Genomic DNA, 27,036 nt, shown 5'->3' on the forward strand with positions numbered 1-27,036 from the left:
GTATCCAACCCGACAGTAAAACCATGTACATTTTATGTTGGTCTGATTTCGCCTTTCAAATTAATGGCCCGTCGAATTTGTCCATATGTGATATACTCTTTCAATTATTTCAGAATGTTTTAAAAATGAAAATTGCTTTTTCAACACATATTGGGTTTTCATTTTGAAAAGCAAAATCAGACTCAATTGATTATGACAGAATTGAATCATAAAGATGATGTAAAAGGAAGCTGAAATTGCCACTAGGTTGTAATTGATAGTACGTTTATATTTTAAGTCTGTGGAAAGATGTCATGGTTGGTTTGCAAGCTGTTTTGTAATTTCTTTATTTAGAATGACATCTTTCCACAGACTTAAAATATAAACTGGTTGGCGCATGCGCACTCACAAAAGAACCCTCCAACCAACACACTTTGCACAAACATCACATTGGGGAGACAGGTCAGTGAGTAGGCTGATACAACAAAAGCACACAACATGAGGTAAGAGGAGGAGAAAAAAGCTCCACCCAGACTGATGGGAGAACAGTTTGAGGACAGAAAAAACCCTTTTTTGCGCCACGGACCGGTTTATGCCCGAAAATATTTTCACGGACCGGCCTTTAAGGTGTCGCGGAAAAATACAACAAAATAAAACTAGTACCGGTACCGAAAAATAGAAGAGTTATTCATAACACACATGAAAAGACCCAGGAAAACCGAGTTAACGATAAAAACGATAACAAAATAACGCTGAAAACCGATAAAAACCCTGAAAACCGTAAATTTCACACCTGAGCCTCAACTCTCGCGGCCCGGTACCGGTCCGAGGCCCGGGGGTTGGGGACCGCTGATCTAGATGATGGGAAAGTGGTTGGGGTTGTGTTCTTGGACTTAAGTGCTGCATTTGATTTAATAAATCATGATCTTTTGATTGATAAACTAAAATGTTATGGATTTTCACCAGCTGCTTTGTGTTGGATGAAAAATTATGTATGCGATGATTCCACCATGTTTTATTCAGCCAGTGACAACTTCGAATTGACCAGCGTATTACAACAAGATTTGCTTGTTTGACTGGATAAGTAAAAACAACATGATTCTAAATGTATCTAAATCTAAATCTATGTTAATTGGAGGTAGAATACGTTTAGTCAACGTTCCACAACTGAATCTTTCCATAGTCGGATCAGTATTAGAACAGGTCACCCAGATTAAACTACTCGGTGTTACCATAAATCACCACCTTTCATGGTCTCAGCACATGGACTCTGTTATTAAGAAAATGGGACAGGGCATAGCTATGGCTTGGAAATGCTCTTTCTATATCACTTCTTCAATCATGAATGATGTCATTAATGCACTAGTAGATTTCTCGTTTGGCTCTTGACGAAGGCGGTCGCACTTTTCTCCTCTCCCTCCTCCTTATCTTTCCTGCTTGGCTTCTCAATGTCCTTGTTTAGTACCGCCTACTTTTCTACTTTTGCCCTGGAAAACTCTCACGGTCTGTTCTCTAAAACCTAAAAGAGGAATTATGGATTTGATCAACTGGTCCCTGAACGCAATTGACACCCTCTTCTCAATGAGAAGCCTGGGGTGAGCCGAGTGTTCTGAAGGGACGTTCCCTGCTGGATACATGATGGACGGGTTGAAAAACTGGTGAGTCGTGTTCTTGGTGGGACTGTCGATCGAGGACATTGAAGACATCTACCTATTTGGAACCATGATAACAGAGTTCTTGCTGATCGGAGCTGGCTTGGCCCTTTCTTATCGCAGATTAAAGAAAGCGGAATCAGCTGTTCAAATTCCCACAAGGCTGCCCGCTGTGATGGAAACGATGGGACGGGTCGCAACTTCTCAAAATGGGATCATTGAACGCAGCACGGTAAGATCTTGGAGAAGCTCGAGGCTGTCGTGAGCACTCAGACTATGCTCTCTGAGCAAAAATTGGATAACATCTTGGAGAAGCTCACGGTAGTTGTGAGTACTCAGACTGTGCTTGTTGAGTGCAAAATTGATAACATGTCAGAGAAGCTCACGGCTCTGAAAGACCAGTGACGGACTGTTAGACCAAGTGTGAAACTGACATGCAGTTGTTCGCACTAAAGGAAAACCACCATCATTTCAGGCAGCTACCATATCATCATAGCATGTTTTCCCTCTGAATTAGGGTTTTATATTTGTTGGTTAGATTGTCCCAGTTTAGGTTTGTTCTTAGTTTCTGTATTATCACATCATGTAAATAAAGCTCATTCATTGCATCATCAGGGCCTACGATTGGGTCCTTTTCCCTTCAACCCCACACGACTGCTGCCGCAGCCGTGACAAGAATAGGGCGGCCAGAGTAATGTTAAGATGTTCATACTACACTAGTATCGATCAAATGCATAATAAACTTTTCTGGCTTCGTGTACAAGCTAAATTACACTACGGCTTACTTTTATTTATAAAGAAAGCAATACTGTTAAGCACATCACATTTGTTTCTCTGCTCAACTGCAGTATCCAGATGAAATACATAATCATGCAACACGATTTCTAACAAACTGGAATTTAGTAATTCCTCAAGTTAAAAGTAACTTTTTGAACAACTGTTATATTTAGAGCATCTTTTAAGTGGAATTAACTGCCTTATGCAAATAGAGAACTAGCTACAATTCCTTATTTTAGAAAACATTTAAAAGCCTAACTACACAGTTTTTAGTTATTGTAAATATTGTAAGAGGGCATTGTAAGTTTTGATTTGTTGATTTTTGTCTATGTGTGTGTATAACTAATACATAGTGTGTGTGTGCCATCTTGTTGCCACAACTGGCTCTTGTCACCGAAACCTTTTTTCAGTTTCATAGCTTTGTTTCTGAGAGCATGTCCATCTGAAAACAGGAAAGCTGTGAGGCCTGCAGATGGTTTGCGCATGCAGATTGTGGATAAACTCTAACCCTTTGATAGCAGACTAAGGGGAGACAAGGGTTTTTCTTTTTGGCTACGTTCACACTGCAGGTCTTAATGCTCAATTCCGATTTTTTGATCAAATCCAATTTTTTTGCTTGTTCCCACTACAGATAAAATATGACAGCAAACGCGCTCTAGTGTGAACCCTCAAAGCGGCCCGCATGCGCAAAAGAAGACGTCACACACAACGCGCTCTGTTTAGACCCAGACCGAACAGTATTGTTTGACTAATGGCCTTAATATAAAGACTTGTTTCGGACTTTACATTTTCCAATTTTGCTTTAAGTTATAAAGTTATTTTGTTATTTACATTTGGCCTAATAATGATCCTTATTGCTGTTTTAGAGAGGAGCGGTGCTTCAAAGGATAGTTGCAGATTTCTGTCAGAATCTGCAGATTATACAGTACAAATAAAATGTTCACGTTTCTCCAACGTTGTCTTCCCAACAGTTTCACTGGATGGCCAGGAAGCCTTCACGGTGTCTTCTTGGGCGCTTATACATTTTATGTTTTATATAAAAATCAAGATATGGACCTGTGTGTCGGTGCTCATGAACAACTGTTTTTTATTGCTCACAGGATATCCAGCACAAACATGATTTATAGAATATGATACGACTTTAAACAGACTATAAAGTGTTTAACTTGTTTTTAACCTGTTTTAGCAAGCTCATGGTCCGAATGCTTTCTTGTGCCAACAATATCTGCTTTGCCCAAAACATTAACAAGAGGAGTCTACAGACAGTCTCATTCAACATGATAATTACATTTACTTTGATTAGATTTTTGATCAGAAAACAGTCAACTGTTAGCAAAATCACATATAGATAAACTGTTTTAGCACTGATTATCACTTTAAAAGGTTGGATGTTAAACTCTTTTACCCTCTCTCTGATGTAATTAGAGGTAAGCTCATTACATCTTCAATTTCTTTCAATCCCACCTCTCCCAACAGTAGAAACTATTGGTGGAATGTCATATGTGGTAGATCACTATTGATGAAACACTACTAGAAAAGATTCAGATCCAGTTTTTTTGTTTGTTTGTTTTTGAATTAATTATACCCATTCTGTGAAAATAAAAGAGTCTGTTTGAAAGAGAGTGCCTCAGAGTTTGTTGATATTTCTAGCCTGTGTGTATCCGTTCTAAAGAGCACCTCTTCCATATAATGGAGTGCAGACAATAAAAAAACATATACACTCAGGACAATAAGAGGAGATGCACCAGGTGGAACACACAGCTGTAACTAGAAACATGATGAGAAAGGGGAAGTAAACACAACAAGAGTCACAGAAAGCCACAGTTACTGGGGGGGAAAAAACAGGAAGATGCGACTGAACGAGAAACAAGGGTTAACTTAACATAGAGGACCAGACAGGGGAACATGGAAAGCAAAAGACAAGTGCAGATGAGACTGTGGTACCAGGGAACACAGAACAAACCAGGAAAGACAACCTCAAACAAGTGTTTGTTATTAACATTAGGCACATTGAAAGCTGAGTATGAGTAGCGGTTGGTTGACAGTTTTGAAATTAGACTTCAAGGCTTGAAACAATAAAATGACAAATGATGCTTCATGCTATATTGTACTGAACAGTCCTAACTGAAACAATATGAGGTCAAAATGAAGATCAGAACAGAATAGTCACTAGTCTGTAAACTCCCAATAGTGAGCAATAATTCATGTGTTAATGAACCAGAACCATCAAAAAGAAAGTCTTCTCTGGCCAGCAGCTGATCAGTCTTCTTTCGATGCTGCTGCCTCTGTACAGTTTACCAGCTCAATCTCTGCATCTTCCTTTGCATCGTCCTGCATGTGTCTACATAGAAAAGAAAAACAGATAAAAACAGTCATTTTTTTCTCTCATTTGTTAAGAGTAAAATAAAGCATCAGTAATTTAAGACAGCAACATTGACATGACTTTTCCATGTTTTACTTTTCTTAACAAAATCCAGTACTTGTCAAGAACAAAATATAATAAAAGGGCACCAAGTTCAGTTCCTTGGAATTGTCATTCTGAATGCCTATTGTTACGGGTTCAGATATTGAGGGTGAGCACAAAAACAATAATGGTCCAGAAGAGCTTCGATCAAACAATGATTTTAATGAACACACGCGTGGGGAGATGAACACTGCCCGGAGACAGCATCGATCTCCGCCCAATAATACACAAACGGTTGTTTTATACCATCAGGGTTTGGTTTATGACGCCCCCTCATGCGTCAAACAGATACAATTCACATACAATAATATTGACGACTTTCGACATATATGGAAAGAGCCTTCACTCCGTCTCGAGGCCAGGTGCCGACTCTCACTTATCTCCTGCAGCATGCATTTGCAAACTGTTATTCGAACTCCTAGCCTAAACATGAGCCCAACTGTTGTCTGTGTGTGTATGTCGACCTCCAACGCACTCAGCCTCACCCCGCCCATTGGCGCTTCTAACCTTTTCCCAGACAGAAGCTCTCAGTGGTATGTGTAATAATCTTAACTAAAAGTATGTGTGATCTATTGAATAAATGTTTTACCAAAATGCCCCTACTCAAGGCTTAATAAAAGAATGTAAAATATGAGTTGTGTAAGCGTGTTCTTTCCATAGCTCAACATCCCTTACACCATGTATTGTCTGATCATAGCGCCAAACAAAGTTCACGACCTTCAACTACCTGACTGAGCTTCAATTCTTTAAATAAACACAGAAATGCAAAGTGTATATAAAATGATTACAACTACACCTGTAATGAAAAGGTTAGTACGTGATTATGATAACACCAGTAATACAAATTATAACATAATGCCAACAGCTTCAATCAATGTTTTTGATGAGAATAAGAATGAATGCAATGGTTAATGATAATGGTTATGAATAGTAGCAGTAAAATATTTCCCTGATCTCCACACTATCAACCTTATTGCTGATCGATTCCACTTCCACTTGTATTACAATCAACTGATTTCAGTTTGTGTGCCAGAGGAGGAAAATAGTGGCACAGTCTGCAAGGTGGATATTCTGACCCCACTCTGATTTCTTTTGCATAAAGAACAAGAGCGCTGCTGCTCTAGGACAGCTTCCACTCTTTGCAAGCGCTTGCACAGACAGCATACTAACACTAAGCTAGACAAGAACCCAAAGTGATGATAAAGCTGAGTGACCCCATCCCAGAAGCCAGACCCTGAACTTCAACAGGGAACAATCTGATGAACAGTCAGGCTGCAGCCTCTGTTTTTAATTGTTCATGTTTCTAAAGTAGGATAACTGTTGTGATTGCTTTGAATCACAGCCAATAAGAACCCAATGAGAATCGATAAGGAGTTGGATTCCTAAGTGATATCGATAACAGAAACAAAGTGCTAATTTCTTATCTTATTCCCATCCCTACTGAATATCTTGACAGTGAGGCAGGTTTGGTCTGTTTGTTGGTATGTGTTCACAGTTTATGTCTATGGTGAGCTATTCCTGCTCTGCACTGGGGCAGGGATAGCTCAGTAGGTAGAGTGGTAGCCCCATGATCGGAAGGTCGGGGGTTCAACTCCACTGAACGGCTACCCTGAGGTACCCCTGAGCAAGTTACCGTCCCTACACACTGCTCCCCGGGCGCTGCATTGGTGGCTGCCCACTGCTTCACTGGGTGAATGGGTTAAATGCAGAGGAACTATTTCCCTATGGGGACTAACACATACACATTACATTACATAGCAATAAAGTACTTCCAGGATACAGATACTTTGAGATTAAATTTAACTTATGACTCATGTTTGAATGTTACTCTCTGATTTGCTTTTTTGCTGTCTTGTCTATACCGTACCTTCCCTCTTCAACATCAACAATGTTTTCAGGCAGACGGACATTGAGTGTCTCGGGGAGCAGGAAGACCAAGCTGCCGCTGATAATTCCAGTGCCAGCAAAGATCAGAGGGGGCAGAAGATGCCAGACATCATTCAGCAGCATGATCAGTGGAGCCAGGGAACTCCCAATCCGACAGATACACGAGGTGTAACCTATACCACATTGCCTGCCCAACAACACAACCAGGAACTATGGTTTTAATGCTGCATCACAAAGTACATTTACTGCATAAAATTTGTAACTAAAAGAGCATTATTTCTGCGCACTTGATGTTAAATGGTGATGCTTCAGAACCCTCAAGGGGTTATACCTGAGGACAGTTGGGTAGAGTTCAGCCGAATAAAGGAATGCGGTGGTGAAAGCTGCCTCAGAGAAACCTTTTGCCACAACAGCAATGCATGTACGAAGCACAGAGAACTCTGAGCAAGAAACAGATCAAAGATGTGTAAGGTATCAGAAACCTTGGAGTGGATTTATGAAGCTAACTAAAACTAACTAAATAAAGAAAGGTCTGCAAGTCTCATTTACTTTAAGTGTAAATAGGGCGGGAAGTTATTTAACCTAGAGGAATGAATGTGTTTATTCCAATCAGAGATCCTGTTATGATTAGAAACCACGCCTGGCCATTTCGTCGACCAATCCAGTCCAAGATGAAGAAGGCGAAGACTTTGGCAGGAACTTCAATGGCACCATAGATGAAATGAGTGAGGTAGATATTGACTCCAAAACCTGAGATCTTGAAACTAATCCCATAGTACAGGAAAGCAACAGCAAACCTGGAGGTTCAGCAACACAAAATGAAACACACAAATACATGAAATGACAACAGTAGCAAGTAGTGCTTTCGAAGAATGACTTGATACCAGAAGAATCCAGAGACAAGTGTGATCTTCCTCAGCTTAGGTGTTTTGACCAAATCCAGATAGGAGTGGTTCTTCTCAGCCACCTCAGAAACCGTCACCTTCACCAGAACCTGCAGTACGGAAAAGTAAAAATATGTATTTTAAAAAGTGCAGTCAGCTGCTCACTTATTTCCCAAGGGGTCACCACAGTAGATGGATTGATATGTTTGAATTGGCACAGATTTGATGCCAGATACCCCTTGGATGAAACACTCAGCTTGTGACCTTCTGGTGCTGAGCGTGTCTATTCTTGTTCTTGAATTAGAGATCTTTTGCAAGAAAAGCAAATCCATTAACTATTGAATTCAATTCTATTTTCTTTTAATTCAGGTTTATTTGGCTTGCCTTGAGGCACCTGCTGATGTGATTTGACACCATTTTATTAAAATTAATTGAATAACAACAATAGTAATTGCAATATTAATTGAGCTACTCTTTAAAGTTTTTGGACCATTTCAAGTTGCTATGCATCAATACAACTGTTAATAATATGTATGATAAAATCCATAGTACATATGCAAAATTGCCAAAAAAATAAACCTGGTACAATAAACCAAAAAAGTTTTTTTGTTTTGTTTTGTTTTTTTGTTTTTTTCGTCTGGACTTGCTTCACCTGCGCCGTCGCCGCTTCCCTAACCGCTGGCAACCTGGATTGTCTCATTACTGCTACTGGCTCTGCTGTCAGCCTCCAGAACTGCTCTGCCGCCAGCGCTGGCTCCACAGTTGGCCTCCTGAACTATTTTTCCATGCAGTCAGCCTCCTAAAATGTTTTGGCCTGAAATCCTGTGCTGTCAACGTCCAGGACGGGCCCTTGAACTGCTCTGTTTTGCACTTGTGCCGTCAAACCTCCAGGCGAGCCCTCTGAACTGTTTCTGGAGTTCCAGTGCCTTTTGTGAACTTTTTGTTTTGGACAATTGCACTAAGGTGTAAAGCTTGATTGTAGGTTAAAAATGGTTTGGGGGGATTGAAAGCTTGATTAACAGACATCAACATCCTGATGCTTTTTCCAGTGTAAAAGCAATCGTATTTGAAATGCTACTCTAAACCTTATATAGCTGTAGATGTTAATTTTGCACACAAGTAACATTAGCTTCACCTCACTATCCAGTTTGGATATATATTCATTCTTCCCATTGACTTTAGCACACTGAATCAGATACTTCTTGGCTTCCTCTACTCTCCCATTAGCCAGCAACCACCGGGCTGATTCAGGAAGCCACCTGAAGTGAGGCAGAAGAAACTGGATTTTAAAAACACACAGACAATAACATGTTTTCTGTTAGTATTGAAATGGAAACTCCTTACCACCAGGGAATGATGGCAGTAATGCAGGGCACTGTCACTGCTAAAGTCAAATGCCTCCAGTCTCGTATAAAGTAGGCCAGGAGGGCCAGAAACATGTTCCCAACACTCCAAGATAAACTCATAACAGTACCAGCAAAGGTACGGTGCTTTATATCTGTCCATTCAATACCTGAGGAGGAAGTAAAAGAAAGTGTCTGAGGTCATGTTTCAACATGAATATCTCAAAAACTATTAAAGATAAAAGCCTGAAATTTTACTTGTCTTTGTTACATCAAATAATGTCTCACTAATGAATAGTTAAAATATTTAAAAAAAGAAAATAATCTAGCAGTCCTGCAAAGTCCCACGTTTGATCACACACTAATAAAAAAAACTTAACATTGCAAAAGACAAATACTGACGTCTGAAAAATATATAGTTATACTTTGCAGAAATGCAAGAGAAAATGTAGAATATGTTTTTAAATTTGATGCCTTCAGTGAGAATCTACAATGTAAATAATGATGAAAATGAAGTAAAAACATTAAATGAGATGGTGTGGGTAAACACATTTAATTATTTTTCTACATTTTTGCAGGCGCTGTGGGAGTTTTACAATGCCCATGTCATGTCCGCTCGCTGCTTTCGCAGAATCGCGTTCGGAACAGGTTGTAGTCACTGGGTGCAAAGTCCAGACTATAGGGTGGGTAGGCGGGCGATGAACTTCCAACCGAAGTCTTGCAGGAGAGTGACAGTTTGACGGGCGACGTGTGGACGCGCGGTGTTATGGAGAATCCTTATGCACAGTGTGCGCAGTGCGGGCATTGCGCAACTGTGTTTTCGGACCGAAAGGGGATATTGTTGGTGACTTTCTGCCTGTTGGGACCACAAGAAATGCTGACAGGTACTGTGAAACACTGGAAAAAACTCAGAAGGGCATTTCAGAACTAGAAAAGAGGAATGGTGAGCAAGGGCATATATATCACATCTTTCTGGCTGACAAACCTGTGAATTACACAGTATGCCAGAGCTACTCCCAACCTAACGTGGACTTTGTAGGTCTCCGACTAAAAGCAGGCTAATATTGCTCTCATCACTCACCCACCAGTGCCAAAAGACACCTTCTGCATAATAGAACACAAAAAGCATTTGCAGACTGCCGTTACATTTCTCTCTCTTTAGACCACTAACGATCAAATCAATGCATAATGATGAAACATATTTTTGAAGGAAAGAAAGAGTTGATATGATTTAAAAAGTTATATTTTTATGAAGAATAATATCCAATAAACAAAAAACATTGCACAACACTTCACAGCAGGTTTTACACTGATTAAAGGGGTACTGTAGAAATGTATTTAAGTGAAATTTAAGTGAATGGACATTAGACTTTGTGTTTCATAAATTTCTTACCGAGGACCACACCAATGATTGACATCCCACTGAGGGCTGCACCACAGACTGCTCTGGAGATTGCAAACATAGTGTAGGAAGTGGAGAAGGCAGAAGTGGCTCCTAATGTTGTGGAGGCAATGAAAGACACCAGAATCATTGACTTACGACCAAACCTGCAACATACAAATTTTAGCAATGAGTTTCAACTGTATTAGATGAGCTAGAACTGCAGGATAATTTCTGGGTTTTTTTTACATTCCAAGGACATTTTCGTTTTTTTGCATTAAAGGTCATGTAATGAGATTAAACACATTAGCATGGCACTAAATGGACCTTACAGTTGCAGCAATGCGGCTTATAATGTCACTTGTTAGGCGTGTCTTCTGTAGATCAAGAAATTACTTAATTAGTTGAAAAAAATCAATAGACCATGAAATATGACAAATGTGACTCTGTAGAAAATGAATGGACAGATGGATGAATGGATGGAGTCCCTATGATATCAGCCAGATTTTACTGATTGTGTGGCACCAGAAATGATTCTAAAAATTAATCGCATCACACGAAATATGAGCTCTGTGTGTGTGTGTCTGTCTCATGTGACATGTTGAATAATCCCAAAATGTTAGTTACCTAATAAGTCCATGTCAGTGATTACAAAAACAGTCTCCACATGACTTTTTTTTACTTAAGTACAATCTGGACCTACCCCCAAGCCCCTCCACATCTCCCTTCCACTTCCTAACATAAGCAGACATGCTTGTTTTTCTTATCAGTGCAGTAGCAGCTGACTTTGTCTGAACAAAGGCTGGTTGTAATAATGAGTCACAGGACAACAATGACGTAGTGCAATGCCTTGCTTAGATGAAGAAATATCTGTGTCAATCTAATTGTTATAAAGCCATAATTTTAACTAAACTAATTACAGCTGAATTAAATGGTCTGGGAAGGCATATCCATAGAGGGACACATAGACCTCTACCGGTTAGGCAAAGGCAACCTGACTGCCATTAGATATCAGGATGAAATCATTGTTAGACCCTATACTGGTACAGTGGATCCTAGGTTCCTCCTAGTGTATGACAATGGCCGAATGTGGTAAGAGTATACAGTTCCTAGAGGAACTGATACCACTCTCCGCCACACTCGCCTGATGTAAATCCAACAGAACACCTCTGGAATATTATGTTTCAGTCCTTCCAATGCTGCCAGGTTGCACCTCAGACTGTCTTAGGAGTGCCCTGGTCCAGGTCTGGGCGATGATCCTGCATGACAGCATCTGTCATCTCATGAGGAACATGCACCGTGCATGCATACTTGTACTACTGAGTACTATTTTGCATTGCTGCAAAATAAATTTGGTAAAATGGAATAGTCCGCTGCATCATTTTTTCCACTTTGATTTTTGGGATATCTTTGAATTCAGCTGTATGTAGGTTGATCATTTTCATTCCCATTAAACATTGGGGCATGCTTTCATTTCCAACATATTACCCAATCCATATCTGTTTAGATATCGAACACATTTTTTTCCCAAATGAAATCTGCCCCATTCATTTTTTTGAGCAGTGTAGTACTTTTTCACTGTCTGTGGCACAGTTCACTATATCTGATTCAGCAGCTCCGTGTTTTATTACCTTGTTAAGTATCAACCTTTTTGAATATGGTTGCTCAATTTATTATAGTAGTAGTATGAATCTTCCTACTATTTGGACATTTTTAAAACTGTGGCAGGGAACCCATTCAGTTGTTTACACTCAAGAATAGCTCTTGGCTCTGCATCACTCAGAACGTCTCTACATGGAAAGACCACTATATTTCACAAAGGTAAAAGAAGGACTTCAGGCTGCAGAGCTTAAGTGAAGGGTCAGGAGCAGAAGAGACGGTAAACCATTTGTTATTATGTGAAATGTTTCAGTTTTAAGTTTTATTTGTCATATATGGATAACATCACTACCGTGCCTACTATTATACCGTGACAAGTACCATGACAAACAGTACTGTGTCTACTGTCTGCCCCAGGTGAACCAGGGTTAGGTGGATCAGGGCTTGCATGCAGCCCAGGTATAGAGTAGGTCTCTACCGGAGAAGGAAGGTGTTGGTGCTCAGCAGCTGGCTGGGCTGGGGAAGCCTCATGGAACCTCCTCCTTGGAGTTGGAAATAGTTGACTTCCTGCCGCGTGCCAGCTGCGCTGCCAAGTGATCGTCTGACTGGGTTACAGCAATCTCGAGGGCCTCGCGGCCAGGAGGGCGGGGTTGGTCTGCTATCACCAGCTGGCCATCCACTCAACAAACCTTTCTCGTACTACCACGTCCAGCAGTCACACTTCTCCTGGTGTGGGGCCTGGCTGCACCCACCTGCCTGCAACATCATGCAGCCCCTAGCGAGGGGCATGTCTCCCGGGAGGGCGGGTAGAAACACCCGCCCTCTCACATCATCTATAACTGACTGAGACAGGACTCTCTTCCAGACACTAAACCAAGGCACAATGTACATTTCAAATTCCTTTAATTTTAAATATGTTTATATTGTCTATCCTGTAAAATAGTCAGATGTCTATTCATATTAATGTACAGAATTCACCTGCTTGCTGCTACTACTGCTACTACTGCACATTCACCCAGTGTATATACTATATATATAAAAACACCCAGCACGCCCCTGCGGGCGGTTTATCCTTCAAGCTCGGGTCCTCTACCAGAGGCCTGGGAGCTTGAGGGTCCTGCGCAGTATCTTAGCTGTTCCCAGGACTGCGCTCTTCTGGACAGAGATCTCCGATGTTGTTCCCGGGATATGCTGGAGCCACTCGCCTAGCTTGGGAGTCACCGCACCTAGTGCTCCGATTACCACGGGGACCACCATTACCTTCACCCTCCACATACTCTCGAGCTCTTCTCTGAGCCCTTGGTATTTCTCCAGCTTCTCGTGTTCCTTCTTCCTGATATTGCTGTCATTCGGAACCGCTACATCGATCACTACGGCCATCTTCTTCTGTTTGTCTACCACCACTATGTCCGTCTGTATCTGGAAGTCCCACAGGATCTTAGCTCGGTCATTCTCCACCACCCTTGGGGGCATCTCCCATTTTGACCTCGGGACTTCCAGGTTATACTCGGCACAGATGTTCCTGTACACTATGCCGGCCACTTGGTTATGGCGTTCCATGTATGCCTTGCCTGCTAGCATCTTGCACCCTGCTGTTATGTGCTGGATTGTCTCTGGGGCATCTTTACACAGCCTGCACCTGGGGTCTTGCCTGGTGTGATAGACCCCAGCCTCTATGGATCTTGTGCTCAGAGCTTGTTCTTGTGCTGCCATGATTAGTGCCTCTGTGCTGTCTTTCAGTCCAGCTTTGTCCAGCCACTGGTAGGATTTCTGGATATCAGCCACCTTCTCTATCTGCCGGTGGTACATACCGTGCAGGGGCCTGTCCTTCCATGATGGTTCCTCGTCTCCCTCCTCTTTCTTGGGTTTCTGCTGCCTGAGGTATTCACTGAGCACTCGGTCAGTTGGGGCCATCTTCCTAATGTATTCTTGGATGTTCGTTGTCTCATCCTGGACTGTGGTGCTGACACTCACCAGTCCCTGGCCCCCTTCCTTCCGCTTAGCGTACAGCCTCAGGGTGCTGGATTTGGGGTGAAACCCTCCATGCATGGTAAGGAGCTTTTTTGTCTTTATGTCAGTGGCTTCTCTCTCCTCCTTTGGCCAGCCTATTACCCCAGCAGGGTACCTGATCACGGGCAGGGCGTACGTGTTGATGGCCCGGATCTTGTTCTTACCATTCAGCTGACTCCTCAGGACTTGCCTGACCCTCTGCAGGTACTTGGTGGTTGCAGCTTTTCTAGCAGCCTCTTCATGGTTCCCATTCGCCTGTGGGATCCCCAAGTACTTGTAACTGTCCTCTATGTCTGCAATATATATATATATATATATATATATATATATATATATAATGTTCTTCCTCTACACCCCCCCCCCCCATTTTTGCACATGTCGAGGAGCGTGTCAGGTTACATTTCACTGTGTGTTATACTTGTATAACTATGCATGTGACAAATAAAGAACCTTGAACCTTGAACCCTGTCTGATCCTCCCGGAAGCAGCGGCGATGGCCCTCCGGGGAGAGATCCAGTCAGCCCAAGATTGCCCTAACCATGACAGGGAGGCTAACGGTGTGTTCACACCGAACGCGATGGACGCGAATAAAACGCCCCTAATTTGACGCGTGTACATTCGCGTCTCAACGCGTGTCCAAGAAAAATCCATCGCGCGTGAACCGGAAATGTGGGAGGAATGTGGGAGGGAGTTGTGCCAGACCGGTATCTTTGCAAGATGGCAGCTATCGAGCTAGCGCTTGAAGAGAGAGTCTCCCTTCTCTATGTACTGTGGAGAGCAGAGCAGCAGCGTAAAAGACGTCCTCGCCGTACCTGGGTCCATCAGGTCCTCCAGAGGCATGAGCAGTTTGGTGAGTTTCACCACTTGCTCCAGGAGCTGCGCCTGGATGACGGCCGATTCCAGCGCTATCACCGTCGGCCAGTTTGAGGACCTGCTTTCCCTCGTCGGTCCCAGCATTGCCCGCCTAGACACCAACTACAGACGCTCAATCCCACCTGCAGAGCTCCTGTCCGTCTGCCTGAGGTTAGCAAAACTATTTAATACGGTAGTCCTTTATTGATATCTGTGCTAATATGCTAATCCATCCAGTTATACACTGCTAACATGGATGTGCTATGCTAACAGTGAATGCTGTCGGTGTTTACTGAAAGCAAACTGTGGTACAGAGACGACTCTTTATAATATTTCTAGTGATACTCAGAAGGTCTCATCAAGTCCCGATTTAATTCGATTTATGCTGTTATCAGTGTTTGCATGATAGCATGGCTGTGGTGTCACATCAATGTATGCGCTCGGTGTTTGCTGATATCAAACTGTAGCATTAGGACCACTGAGTTAACCTTTGTAGTGATACTCACTCCTTTTTATTTAGACCTGGTTTGATTCTGGGATAGTTGAATATTTGTATATAATCCCTGCAGCTGTCAGACTCTATAGCAGGGGTCACAGCCTTTATTAAAACAGAGTTAGATAAAACTGTGAACAGTTTGGTTCATCTTTAGTTACATGGTTCTATCTTGATAAGCTGTCTTATCACAGATTAATTTTTCAAAAATATTAATGATTTAAGCAAGGAAAGGGCTACATGTCAACATACAACTCTTTATTTCTATTAATGTCTTACTTCATTCCTACCTGATTGACATGTTTAGGAATTATGAGTGATTGGCTCACTGTAGTTGTGAAAGTTGCTACCAATCAAATTATGATATATTAAAGTTAAAATAAAACAACTGTTTTAGATATTATCTAATATACATTTTGTAATTATCCTTATAATTACAAAAGGTTTTATGTAAGATTTAAGTTTTGTGATTTAAATCTGACATCACAAAAGTATTTTGGAATTTGAATAATGTATTTTGTAACTGCAGTACACATAATACTGATTTTGAACAATTTTGTCCAGGTTCCTTGTCACCGGGGACTCCTTCAGGACCATCGCGTTCAGTTTCAGAGTTGGTGTGTCCACGGTGAGCCAGATCACCCCCCAGGCAGCGACGTCCATCTGGGACTGTCTAGTGGACGACTTCATGGCTGTGCCTTCACCTGGAGACTGGCGGTCCATCACAGAGGGATTCCAGGAGCGCTGGAACTTTCCTCTGTGCTGTGCAGCTCTGGATGGGAAGCACATCCAGACAAAGGCACCCCATATATCATATAGGAGACACACACTTTGATATACACTAAATATTCATTTCATTTCTTTTTTGTGGTGCCCAAATTGATGCACCTGCTTGATTTTGTTTAAACAATTATTGCACACTTTCTGTAAATCCAGTAAACTTCTTTTCACTTCTCAAATATCACTGTGTGTGTCTCCTGTATGATATTTAACTGACATTTTTTATTGTAACAACCAACGATTTATACAGGAAAATAATGTCTATTAACAAGGTTGCCCAAACTTCTGCATCCCACTGTATCAGTATATTTTGTCATTAGTATAATATGAAATAAATTCTACATGTGTCAAGTCGTGTGCCAACATTTGCTGTGTAGTAGAACTGAGACATTAGTCATTATAAACATTTTTTTGAAATAATATTAAAAGTCTCAAACAGAAAAACATTAAACATAAATATATAAAATATAAGAATTTACAGAGAGACAGGAATAAAAAGGACCAGCTGCTCTCCAGAGCAGGAACAAGGCTGAGGAGGAAATGTTCCATTGGAGACTGGTGTGGCCTCTTCAGGGACTCCAGGATGGCCAGCTCCACCGCCGATGGACCGTCCTGGGACCCGTCCCTCATCTGCCTCGGAGCAGTCCTCCTCTGTGGGCCTGTAAAACAGCACAAAACACAAAGAAATGAGAAGGCTGCTACTAGATTTTAATTTCAACAGTGAAAAAAAACAAAAACAGGATATAATCAGATTGGTTGTAGATATTTAGTAAAGGTGATCACAAGGGAATCCCACCGACTAAAAAGGTATCAGTGCTTGCTGTACATATCTGTGGGTGCAGCAGCAGGAGCTCAGGGACTGGGGAGCCAGGAGAAGCAACAGGGGATGCTCTGCTGCAGAATCAGATGGTTCTATCAATATAGTATTAAATGTTAACAGGTTGGATATAATAATCGTAGAGTAGACAGTGGTCCCTCATTTATTGCAGGGGTTCTCAGAATAACTAGCCCCTGGTCACAGTTCTCACAATTGATTCTCAAAGTGCAAACCTTTGTAGATTGCAAAACGTAAAAGTATTATTATGCCGCGGTTTGTCTTCATCTGCCCACCACTTTCGTGCGCTTTTTTCCCTCACGGTGCAGGTGTCTATTTCCGAATGAGGGTCGTAGTTATGGGTGTTTTTGTGCTGTTTTTTCTATTGGACGCGATGGTTATCAAAACCAAACGTGATAAATTTGGCAAGCGCAGGAGACACGGCACGGAGCAGATTTGTCAATCAGGCTGCAGAATGCAATGCTGTACTGTGCAATAAAAAATCAGCGAAAAAGCAAAGCAGTGACGGATGAACAGCGGGACCACTGTGTGCTGTTTATTAATAAACAATAAAATATATTCCTAAATGACAGCATGCATAAAAGCAGAACGGTATTTGTACGTCAGTGGGAAAATAGTGGTGGCTTGCTAGCTTTTGTGCTGCTTCCCCGGGTCAGTGAAAACTTTCAAAAGAGAAATGAATGAACTTACCAGGTTGCCCGATCTCTTTACACATCTTCCTCCAAGCTCGGTCCTTTATATTCCTGTCTCGGTACTGAAAGCAGCTGGTGTCGTACAGCTCCGAGTTGTTTGCTACCGCATTGATTAGCCTTCCCCTCCATTGAAGTATGAAAGGCTTTGGCTGGATCTGCCCCTTTGACCTAGGTAACAGCCACGTCACCAGGCTCCTGATTGGTTGTCGCGGCGCGATTTGACGCTGGAGTTCAGATTTTTCCAACTCGAGCGGTAGACGCGAAACGCGCGTATGCACAAAATGCAACACAAAAACTCACGCGCGTGGTTTTATTCGCGAGTCAAACGCGCCAGACGTGCTACACTGACGCGCGTTTCACGCGTTTTGGCGTTTTCGCGACGCAAATCTGCTTCCGAATTTTCGCGGGACCCGCAATCGCGCGTCAACGCGCCTTTCCATTGACTTTACATGTAAACCTGACGCTCTATTCGCGTCCATCGCGTTCGGTGTGAACACGGCTACCTGGACCTCCCCTAACAGCAGTGTCAAGGCCCATTCCTTGCCCAGTTATGGGCACACCTCTCACTTTGGTTTAGAAAATCTCAACTAAAGCCTCTGAATCGTCGCTTTCCTCTATTTGGTGGAGCACCACTGGCAGGAGCCAGAGTGACCAAAAAGGTTTGATGAAACCGTTTGCATCTGCCTGAACCTGCAGTTTCTTTAGCTGTTCACTATGCACAGCCACCTGCTCCTGGTGCATCACCGCCAAATCTTCCACCATCTGCATTTCAGCTGCCCTCTTCAGCTCGCACGCACCACACAGCTTTCTCCTCTGGGCATTGTCAGCTACTGAAATAGGGAACCCAACCCCTCCCCTGTAGCTGAGCCACAAAACACCCCGCCACACTGCCTCTGGGACCAAGCCCCAGGTAATGCTTGAGTCCTCCCCCTCGTCCCAAGTCTTTGCTTCCTCCCTCTGTCAGTGGGATTAAAGAGGTCCTCAAAGTGTTCCTTCCACCGCCTTCCACAGTATCCTCAGTTGAAGTCAGCGACACTCCACTCGCACTGTACACATTGTTGGTAGAGCAACTCTTTAACCTTCTGAGCTGTGTTCCGCTTGGCCTGCTGGTGCCTATCAGCTGCCTCTGAAGTCCTACAGGCTAACCAAGCCTGATACGACTGGTTCTTCTGCCTGATTGCTCCCTGCACCACAATAACATTACCTTAATTTTATTGCACAAAAGGATGAGAGGGCGATGATAAAGTGGAGACTACTCCAGGACAGAAATAACTGCCTTACACTGTTAACACAACTTCGGCTCTTCACAAGCACCTGCACAGACAGCATGCTAACGCCAAGAATCCAGAGTGATGTTAAAGCTGAGTAAATGCTGAGCCCAGCCCAGCACTGTGATAAAGTGAGCCGTCATTTGCCATGAAGCCGCTGCTGAACTTAAACAGGTAACAAACTGATGAGCAGTCAGGCTACAGCCTCTGTTTTTACATGTTCATGTGTCCAAAGTAGAAACACTGTGGTGATTGCTTTGAAGTGTCTTTGTGCTGGTTTTCATGTTTTGTTGGGCTGTCGGCTTTGTGTTCATACCTAAATACAAAGAGAAAGATGTGTGTTGGGATTTGTGTTGATGTGTGGGGCTGTAGCTTGTTGTTTTTTTTATTGTTAAATAGTATTTATGAGACATTGTGTTGCAGATCATTTTACAGAGAAACATGAAAGCAACTTAACAAGTAGTATAACGTATGTCTGGGTGTAATGTACGGCATTACTTTTAAGAATTTTTTTTAACATGCATAATAACATTTTTACTTTACTTATCAATAAGGGAATCAATAAAGAATTGAATCGATAAGTGATATCGATAATGGAATCAGAATCGCTAAGTTCTCATCCCTACCAACCACCTTGTGGCCATAGCTCAGTGCAGAAGCCCCAGCAATAGAAGTGCTGATCATGGCCCACCGAGGCCTCAGCCGGGCATTCCCAGTGCACCCTCACTATACATTTGGGTGCGCCAGGTTTTGGTTAGCACCCTTCCCCACCACCTGATCGAACTCACCAATAGGCGGTGGTCAGTTGACAGCTCAGCCCCTCTCTTCACTGGACTGTCTACAACATACTGCTACAGATCTGATGATACGCTTTGAAACCACCGACTGGGATATATTCTACATTTTTGCTTGTTGTTTGTATGTTATTTACATTGCTTTTCTTAAAGCATGTTGATACTTCTTTCTCAGACATAGACTGTATAAATTCACCTGCAGTTTGGATTACAGGGCCAGATGACAGAGGTGTGGACTCGAGTCACATGACTTGGACTCGAGTCAGACTCGAGTCATTAATTTTATGACTTTAGACTTGACTTGAAAAAATGTTCTAAGACTTGTGACTTGACTTGGACTTTTACACCAATGACTTGGGACTTGAATTGGACTTGAACCGGTTTACTTGAAAAGACTTGATATTTTACCCCAAATATAAAATTTAACATGCATATTATATAGAGATTGAAAATGTGACGTCATTCACGGGTAGAACCGCAAAGGATTCTGGGAACTCGTGGCAAGCGGTACTAGCGCACGCAGGCTTTCAATTGAAATCAGTTATACAGCGATAAAAAGAAACACAAAAATGTCAAGAAGCCGTTTTATTATTAACTGCAATAGCCGGTCGCATGACAGCCACTGGAAGCCGACGGGTAAAGAGATCGGTTGTTATCGGATTACGTCGCTGAGGAGAAATTGTTCGAGCCATGTTTCCGAAGTAACAAAGACGCGACTGGATTGCAGCCATTCAAAGATCAAATATAACGTCCCAGAACACTCCAGCTCACAGGTTAGTCTGCTCCAAGCATTTACACGAAGGTCAGTGTTTTTTAGTAGTTAATACGTCATTTTCATAACATAACTGGTGATATAGGTTACAAGCAAGTCTGGTGCTGAACAGAAATTGTTGCGCTATGCTCCTTTGTTTATTGTGCATAAATAGTGAATTGTCCTGACACAATATTGCGTTTCGCTTCTGTTATTATGGTACATTGACAAAAACATATACTTTTATTCACAGGATAAAACAGGTTTTTTGTATCACTAATTGCCCAGTACGATTACAGCATACAGTATTATTGTCACTGCTACATTTCTGTGATGCTACCAGAAATTATTTCCACTACTAATTAATTACCGTTGAGCTCAAAGGTTATATTAATAAACGGTTAAGGAATGTGTATTTATGACGACAATTTGTGAGACTGGTAAACTTATGATACGTACGATGGTCTTTCGTTCTACACGGTGCATTTCAAGGTCCTGCACCCATCCGTCGGTAAACTGTACCTGGGCTTGTTGCAGTGACCTGAAGTTACTAAACTTCATGAGTGTGTGCACTCACTCCAAGAACCGTATAATTATAAATATGCATATAAATATGCTACGATGAGATAGCTGACTTCATCTAACTAGCAAATGTTGTCCAGGCTACGTTGGTGATACAGTTTTTTTTAATGTGTATGATATTTTTGTCATGCGATTTTAAAGCTGGTCCTACAACCGCATCCAAGAATAACATGCAGCTTATCTCAGAACTGTCGGTGAAAATTATTCTTGGAGCTAGGTTTAATTGAGCTGCATTTTAAAGAGGTGCAATTTCACAATTTGTGTATATTTTCTAAGTTCACTATTTTGTCATGTGTTGAGAAAAACACAGATTTTAAAATTACATGGTCTAATATTTACATTTAGCATATAACTGCAACATTATTTTTTCGTTTTTTTTTTTTTAAAGACTCGAAAGGACTTGAAATTCAAAATTTCAGACTTGTGACTTGACTCGGACTTTTACACCAGTGACTTGAGACTCGACTCTGACTTGCCTGACATTACTTGAGACTTGACTTGAGACTTGAGGATAAAGACTTGAGACTTACTTGAGACTTGCAAAACAATGACTTGGTCCCACCTCTGCCAGATGATCCTGAGGGTTTAAAATAACAATGAATACTGAAGAACTCACTTGTCAGAAAGCTGTCCAAACATAATGGCTCCACATGTGACCCCAAGAAAGAAATAAGTAGCCAGAGCTTGATTCAGGTGTTTGTTGTCGCACACCAGATCCCACTGCAGAGATACAACATACAACAGGCAGTTAACAAGCAGATAAAAAACTGAGGTTGTGATCACAGAATGACAGGTTAAGTACCTTTGATTATGGCAGCAATGACACCAAGAGAATTACATTTATCTGTCAAGAGACTATATTCATTTCTGTTTCTTCAGTAGTACACTGTTGTAAATTCCTTTTTTTTTTTTTTTGCTCAAACAATTATTTGCGTATATAACATTAGAGGTAATTCCTTAGCCTCTCCTGGAAATTTATTTAGCACTTCCTCACATCTGATCAAATTCCTGCCACAAGCACAAGGCTGACAACTTGGAAAAATGAAAAAAAAAAAAAAGTTTTTCAAATAATTCATTATGGTGGGGCGTGGTCTGTGGTGCCCGCATCCTTAATCACGTCCGCCGAGTTAAAACACGGGGACTCAGGTGTTGGTGTGTGCTGTGGTGTGATGTGAGCTAAATAAATGGCTCATGAGTACGATCTGTGGTCCCACGGTGCCTTAATTCTACCACACTGGTGCCGAAACCCAGGAGGTGACACGGTGGGTCCTTACCGGAGCCAGGGAAGGGAGGAGCTGGCCCAGATGCTGGCTGAAATGGCGGCCACAGTCGTCGGAGGCACGCCACAGACAGGAAGAGCTACGGGACCAGGCTGGGCGCCACCTGGGGTGAATTGCGGAGCTGGCAACGCTGCTCCAGGCGTGGTCGACACCACTGCTGCCAACCTGGTGGTGGGGAAGCGGTGGAGGAGCTGTGTGGGGAACCTCGGCAGCCGGAGGCGGGGCATGAGGCGCGCGGGGGTCCGGCCGGATGGCTCCCCGGCCACGATTGGGCAATGGGGGTATGTGGTGGGGCGTGGTCTGCGGTGCTGTGCAGGGAGGTCGGACGCATCCTTAATCACGCCTTGCCGAGCTAAAACACGGGGACTCAGGGGTTGGTGTGTGTTATGGTGTGATGTGAGCTAAATAAATGGCTCATAAGTACAATCTGTGGTCCCGCCATGCCTTAATTCCATCACATTCATATAGATTGATAGATAGATATACTGGTAACACTACATGCCTTTAGAACTTCAGACTCGGGGTTCTCCTGGCCAGGGCATCTGTATACCATAAGGGTCCCTAGGCTAAACCACCCATGCTAACCAAACCTACCTCAGATATGCGTAAGAGACAGATAATTGAAGCCACTGGCTTGATCGTCACTCGGATTAACAAGTTCTGCGTCAGTTGTTGAGGAACCAGGAAACACTGATGAGAAGTCGACTACTGGAACAAGAAGCCTTAAAATGGGCAAGACATGACAACAGGGCATAAAACCCCAGTGGAAGCGTTTACATGAAGAAGATGTGGGACCTATGGAATCTTCAATATCCAGCATTTAGAGGGACTGCGAAACAACTAGTAGCTCAGTGTTCAAAAATTTCAATAGAACTGCTATCACAGCTGGAGATCAATGAGGTACAACACAAATGCTATGGCAAGGGGGAACCAAGATGTCAGGTCAGATACCCATCCGAGATTAGGTACCAAGCCCCAAGAATGACAGAAGGAGCGTTGAGTGCGACATCCAAGAAAGAGTCTCTAATATGAGAAGGTGAACAGCACCAGGCACCAACATTATTCATGCCTACTGGCTGAAGAAGCTGCCTGCTCTCTATGAGCGTCTGGCAGCACAAATCAACCTGCTGGTAGTCAATGAGAGACACCCAGAATGGTCAACTGAAGGCCGAACAGTGCTGATCCCCAAGAATCCCCAGAAGGGACCGGTCCTATCCAACTAGCAGCCAAAGAAATAATAAGGGATAATAAGCTGGCCAAAGGAGAAGAGCCACTGATATCAAGACAGTGAAGCACCTGACCATGCATGGAGGGTTTCACTGCAAGTCCAGCACCCTGAGACTGTACGCTAAGCAGAAGGAGGGCAAGGACTGGTGAGTGTCAGAACCATTGTCCAGGAGGAGACAACAAGCATCCATGAGTCCCTGAGAAAATCCAGCACATAACAGCAGGGGGCAAGATGCTTACAGACAGGGAACACCATTACCAAGTGGCCAGCATAGTACACAGAAACATCTGTGCTGAGAAGGCCTTGAGTCCCTAGATCAAAATCGGACACGCCCCTTGGGGTGGTTGACAGTGACCGAGCCAAGATCCTGTGGGAATTCCAGTTACAGACAGACAAACTGGTGATGGCTAACCAACCAGACAGACTAGTGGTGGATAGACAGAGGTAGACTGCCGTTGTGATAGATGTAGCTATACCGAGCAATAGCAACATCAAGAGCAAGGAACACGAGAAGTTGGAGAAGTACCAAGGGCTGAGAGAAGAACTTGAGAGGATGTGGAAGGTGAAGGTAACAGTGGTCCCAGTGGTAATCAGAGCACTCAGTACAGTGACCCCCAAGCAAGGCGAGTGTAACCAGCAGATCCCAGGAACAACAACTGGGATATCTGTCCAGAAGAGCGCAATCCTAAGAACAGCAAAGATGCTGTGCAGGACCCTCAAGCTCCCAGGCCTCTGGTACAAGACCTGAGCTTGGAGGATAGACCGTCCAAAGGGGCGAGAGGGGAACTTTATATATATTCTGTTCTAAATTAGTATTTTTCATCTCACAGTCTTAAGTACTAATCAAGGTTCAGGTCCAATCACAGTACAGAAACAACTCTTCCTAAAATCATCAATAACCTAAAGATCAACAGTGAGAGTTTCACTTTTAGGTCTGTTTGATCTTACAGCTGCTGTTAACAACTGTTGATCATAAAATTATATTTCAAAGGCTCCAAGACTCAGTTGGTTTGGGGGTCAGGTTCTTTATTGGCTTTCATCTTATCTAAATACAGAAGTGTTTGTTTCAGTTTTACATTACAAAATTTAGTCAGCTCCTCAAGGTCAGGCATTGGTCCATTAATCCCCCTTTTTTCCCCGTCTGTCTTTTTATGTCATAAAAATAGATGTGTGGCAGTGGTAGAGAGTGGCCCAAATTCAAAACTCAGCATAGATAATGAAAGTCAACTGGCAGCTGGCAGCAACAAAAATGATAATAATAAAAAAAACAACAAGAGGCAAAACAGACTGATAGAACACACCATGAGAGAGGATGCAACATTTTTACACCATGACACCAAGACAAGTTCCTCATTTGTGTACAAATGTTAGTTGCAATGATGATGTTAACTGCTGGATGTCTTGAAACATTTTAGAACTGAAAATTGACAAGACAGAAATATTTGTTGCATTCAAAATGCAACACAGATAATCCTTAATGGTATGTTTAAATTTGATATCACCGCAGAGTTTAAGTCACTTCATTGCCTCTCAGTACAATATAGAATTACTTTTAAAATCCTGTTAGTGACTGACTTGCACACTTTTTATAGTTTAGTCAGACGTCTCAGGTCATGAGGTGCAGATCTCCAGAATTAGGTTTCCAAAATCAGATTTAAGTGTGCTGAAGGTGCCTTAAGCTATTGTGGTCCTGTTCTTTTGGAACAAGCTGCCTGCAGGCATGAGCTCAGTTACAACTGTGCACATATTCAGAAACAGACTCAAAATGTTTTTTATTGAACCAGGCTTACACTTCATACGTGCTGTTGATTTGCTTTGGGGTTTTTTGTTTTGTTTTTCTGCTTCCATTGCATTAAGGCACTGTAAACCTACAGAGGTTTTATGTTTTTGTCTTCTATGTTCAGTACATTGAACTTACATGTAATGAAATGTGTTAAGTAAATAAAATAGGCATTGCCATTGCTAAATGGGCCTACTTGACACTGGCTAAGGAAACCCAAGGGTGAACCTGGGTTCCTATTAGCTTGAAGTAAATAGGAAGTCAGCAGTGGCTCATAAAAACCACTCATTACATCTCTGAAAACCAGCAGAAGAAAAACTACAGATATTAGCTCAAGCAGAAGTATAGATATTCTTCACTTAAGTAGAAAACTGAGATACTCTCAGCTTCTTTACTCAAGTAAAAGCATGAAAGTACAGTATAATAGTATAAAAGTGTAAGCATAAATAGGAAGTGGTTATTTCTACCAGCTAAATTAATGTCATGCCATATTAATTTTCAGTTCAATTCAATTAAATGTCATTTATATGGCCCCGAACAACAGTTGCCACAAGGCAATTTATATTGTTAGGTAAAAACCCTACACTAGTACAAAGAAAAGCTATATATATGTGTGTGTGTGTGTGTGTGTGTGTGTGTGTGTGTGTGTGTGTGTGTGTGTGTGTGTGTGTGTGTGTGTGTGTGTGTGTATATATATATAGCTTTTCTTTATTTATTTGTAGCAGAGATAAATATTTATTGTTCCCTATATTGTAGACAGGTGATTTTGCCTCCACACCTAAATACAAATAAATAGAAATGTTAACAGTTTAGTATAGTGCTATGAATGATGCATAAATTCACTATCTGGGACACTATACGTTCAGTTTGAATTGATGCCCAGGAGGGGCACAGTGGTGCAAAATGATTAATGTTTCCTTTCAAATGTGTTAATCTAACAATAATAAGACTGGATCATTACTGGTTCTATTCAGACATCATTAATTTGATTTTAGTGAGATTTGGTCAATCATAACCAACAACTATTGTGTTATCAGTAATGTTTTGTCTCTCTTTGTTGATTAAGTTTGAATGGAAACAGACTCTGGATAAATCAGTAACTTTGTTCTATGAATGCTCAGTAATATAATGCAGTGAGTTGTTATGAAGTGCAGCGTGTAGAGAAAAAAATCAATGTTTTCCTTCTTATTAGTAGAAGTTTTTCTTAGTAGAGATTTTCTTGTGCTAATCATTTGCGATAAAATACTCTAACAGAGCTTAGATTTTCATCCTTACCTCTGTGGCAGTTGTAGAAAGAAACTGTGACTGGTCGTAGACCCATCCATGTGGACAAGGTGCAGACTGGTTTCCTTGGCTGATGTTAAAGGCTGGAAGGGGACTGTAAATCCTGCAAGAGCTAAAGGAGCCATCGTCCTGGCGGGGAATCCTAAGGGAAAGCACCTCAGAGTCCCAACTGTCCTTCTCATTTTCTTGTGTACTCTGAAGGGAACAGCGGTGAGATGGTATGACTGAGATGAAGTTGTGCAGGAGAAAGTGGAGTGGAAGGATGGCACGGGGAAGACACAAGATAAGCAGGACCAGGAACTGGAACTTGGAGAACCCACCAACATTATCCAAGATCTCCTCAAACCTCATGATGGTGAGACAGAAGGGCTGAGGGTTTGTGTCTCCAGAGTTCTCAAATCAATGTGTTATTCTTTGCTTTCCATCTAATGCCGTGTCTCT

At 42.2% G+C, this 27,036-nt stretch overlaps 1 protein-coding gene across 1 annotated transcript; it reads right to left on the reverse strand.

Annotated features, from left to right (window-relative positions):
* Window positions 1-3,478: 3,478 nt before the first annotated feature.
* Window positions 3,479-27,036, reverse strand: slc22a7a (solute carrier family 22 member 7a). The gene is made up of 10 exons (XM_026171997.1): window positions 26,587-27,036; window positions 21,640-21,743; window positions 10,380-10,534; window positions 8,988-9,156; window positions 8,779-8,902; window positions 7,644-7,753; window positions 7,342-7,556; window positions 7,091-7,199; window positions 6,740-6,946; window positions 3,479-4,749 (listed from the first exon to the last, which is right to left on the reverse strand). Exons 1-10 carry the CDS (start codon window positions 26,944-26,946, stop codon window positions 4,668-4,670), a joined length of 1,635 nt encoding a protein of 544 aa, XP_026027782.1. The 5' UTR covers window positions 26,947-27,036; the 3' UTR covers window positions 3,479-4,667.

This window comes from Astatotilapia calliptera, chromosome 6 (assembly GCF_900246225.1).
Source record: "Astatotilapia calliptera chromosome 6, fAstCal1.2, whole genome shotgun sequence".
Classification (NCBI taxonomy): domain Eukaryota; kingdom Metazoa; phylum Chordata; class Actinopteri; order Cichliformes; family Cichlidae; genus Astatotilapia; species Astatotilapia calliptera.

Coding starts and splice junctions, on each gene's coding strand:
- slc22a7a (XM_026171997.1), bottom strand. CDS start 26,946: ATGAGGTTTGAGGAGATCTTGGATAATGTTGGTGGGTTCTCCAAGTTC. Junction 10,535..21,639: donor TTTGGACAGCTTTCTGACAA/GTGAGTTCTTCA, acceptor TGTATGTTGCAG/GTTTGGTCGTAAGTCAATGA. Junction 4,750..6,739: donor GTTGATGTTGAAGAGGGAAG/GTACGGTATAGA, acceptor TTTTCTATGTAG/ACACATGCAGGACGATGCAA.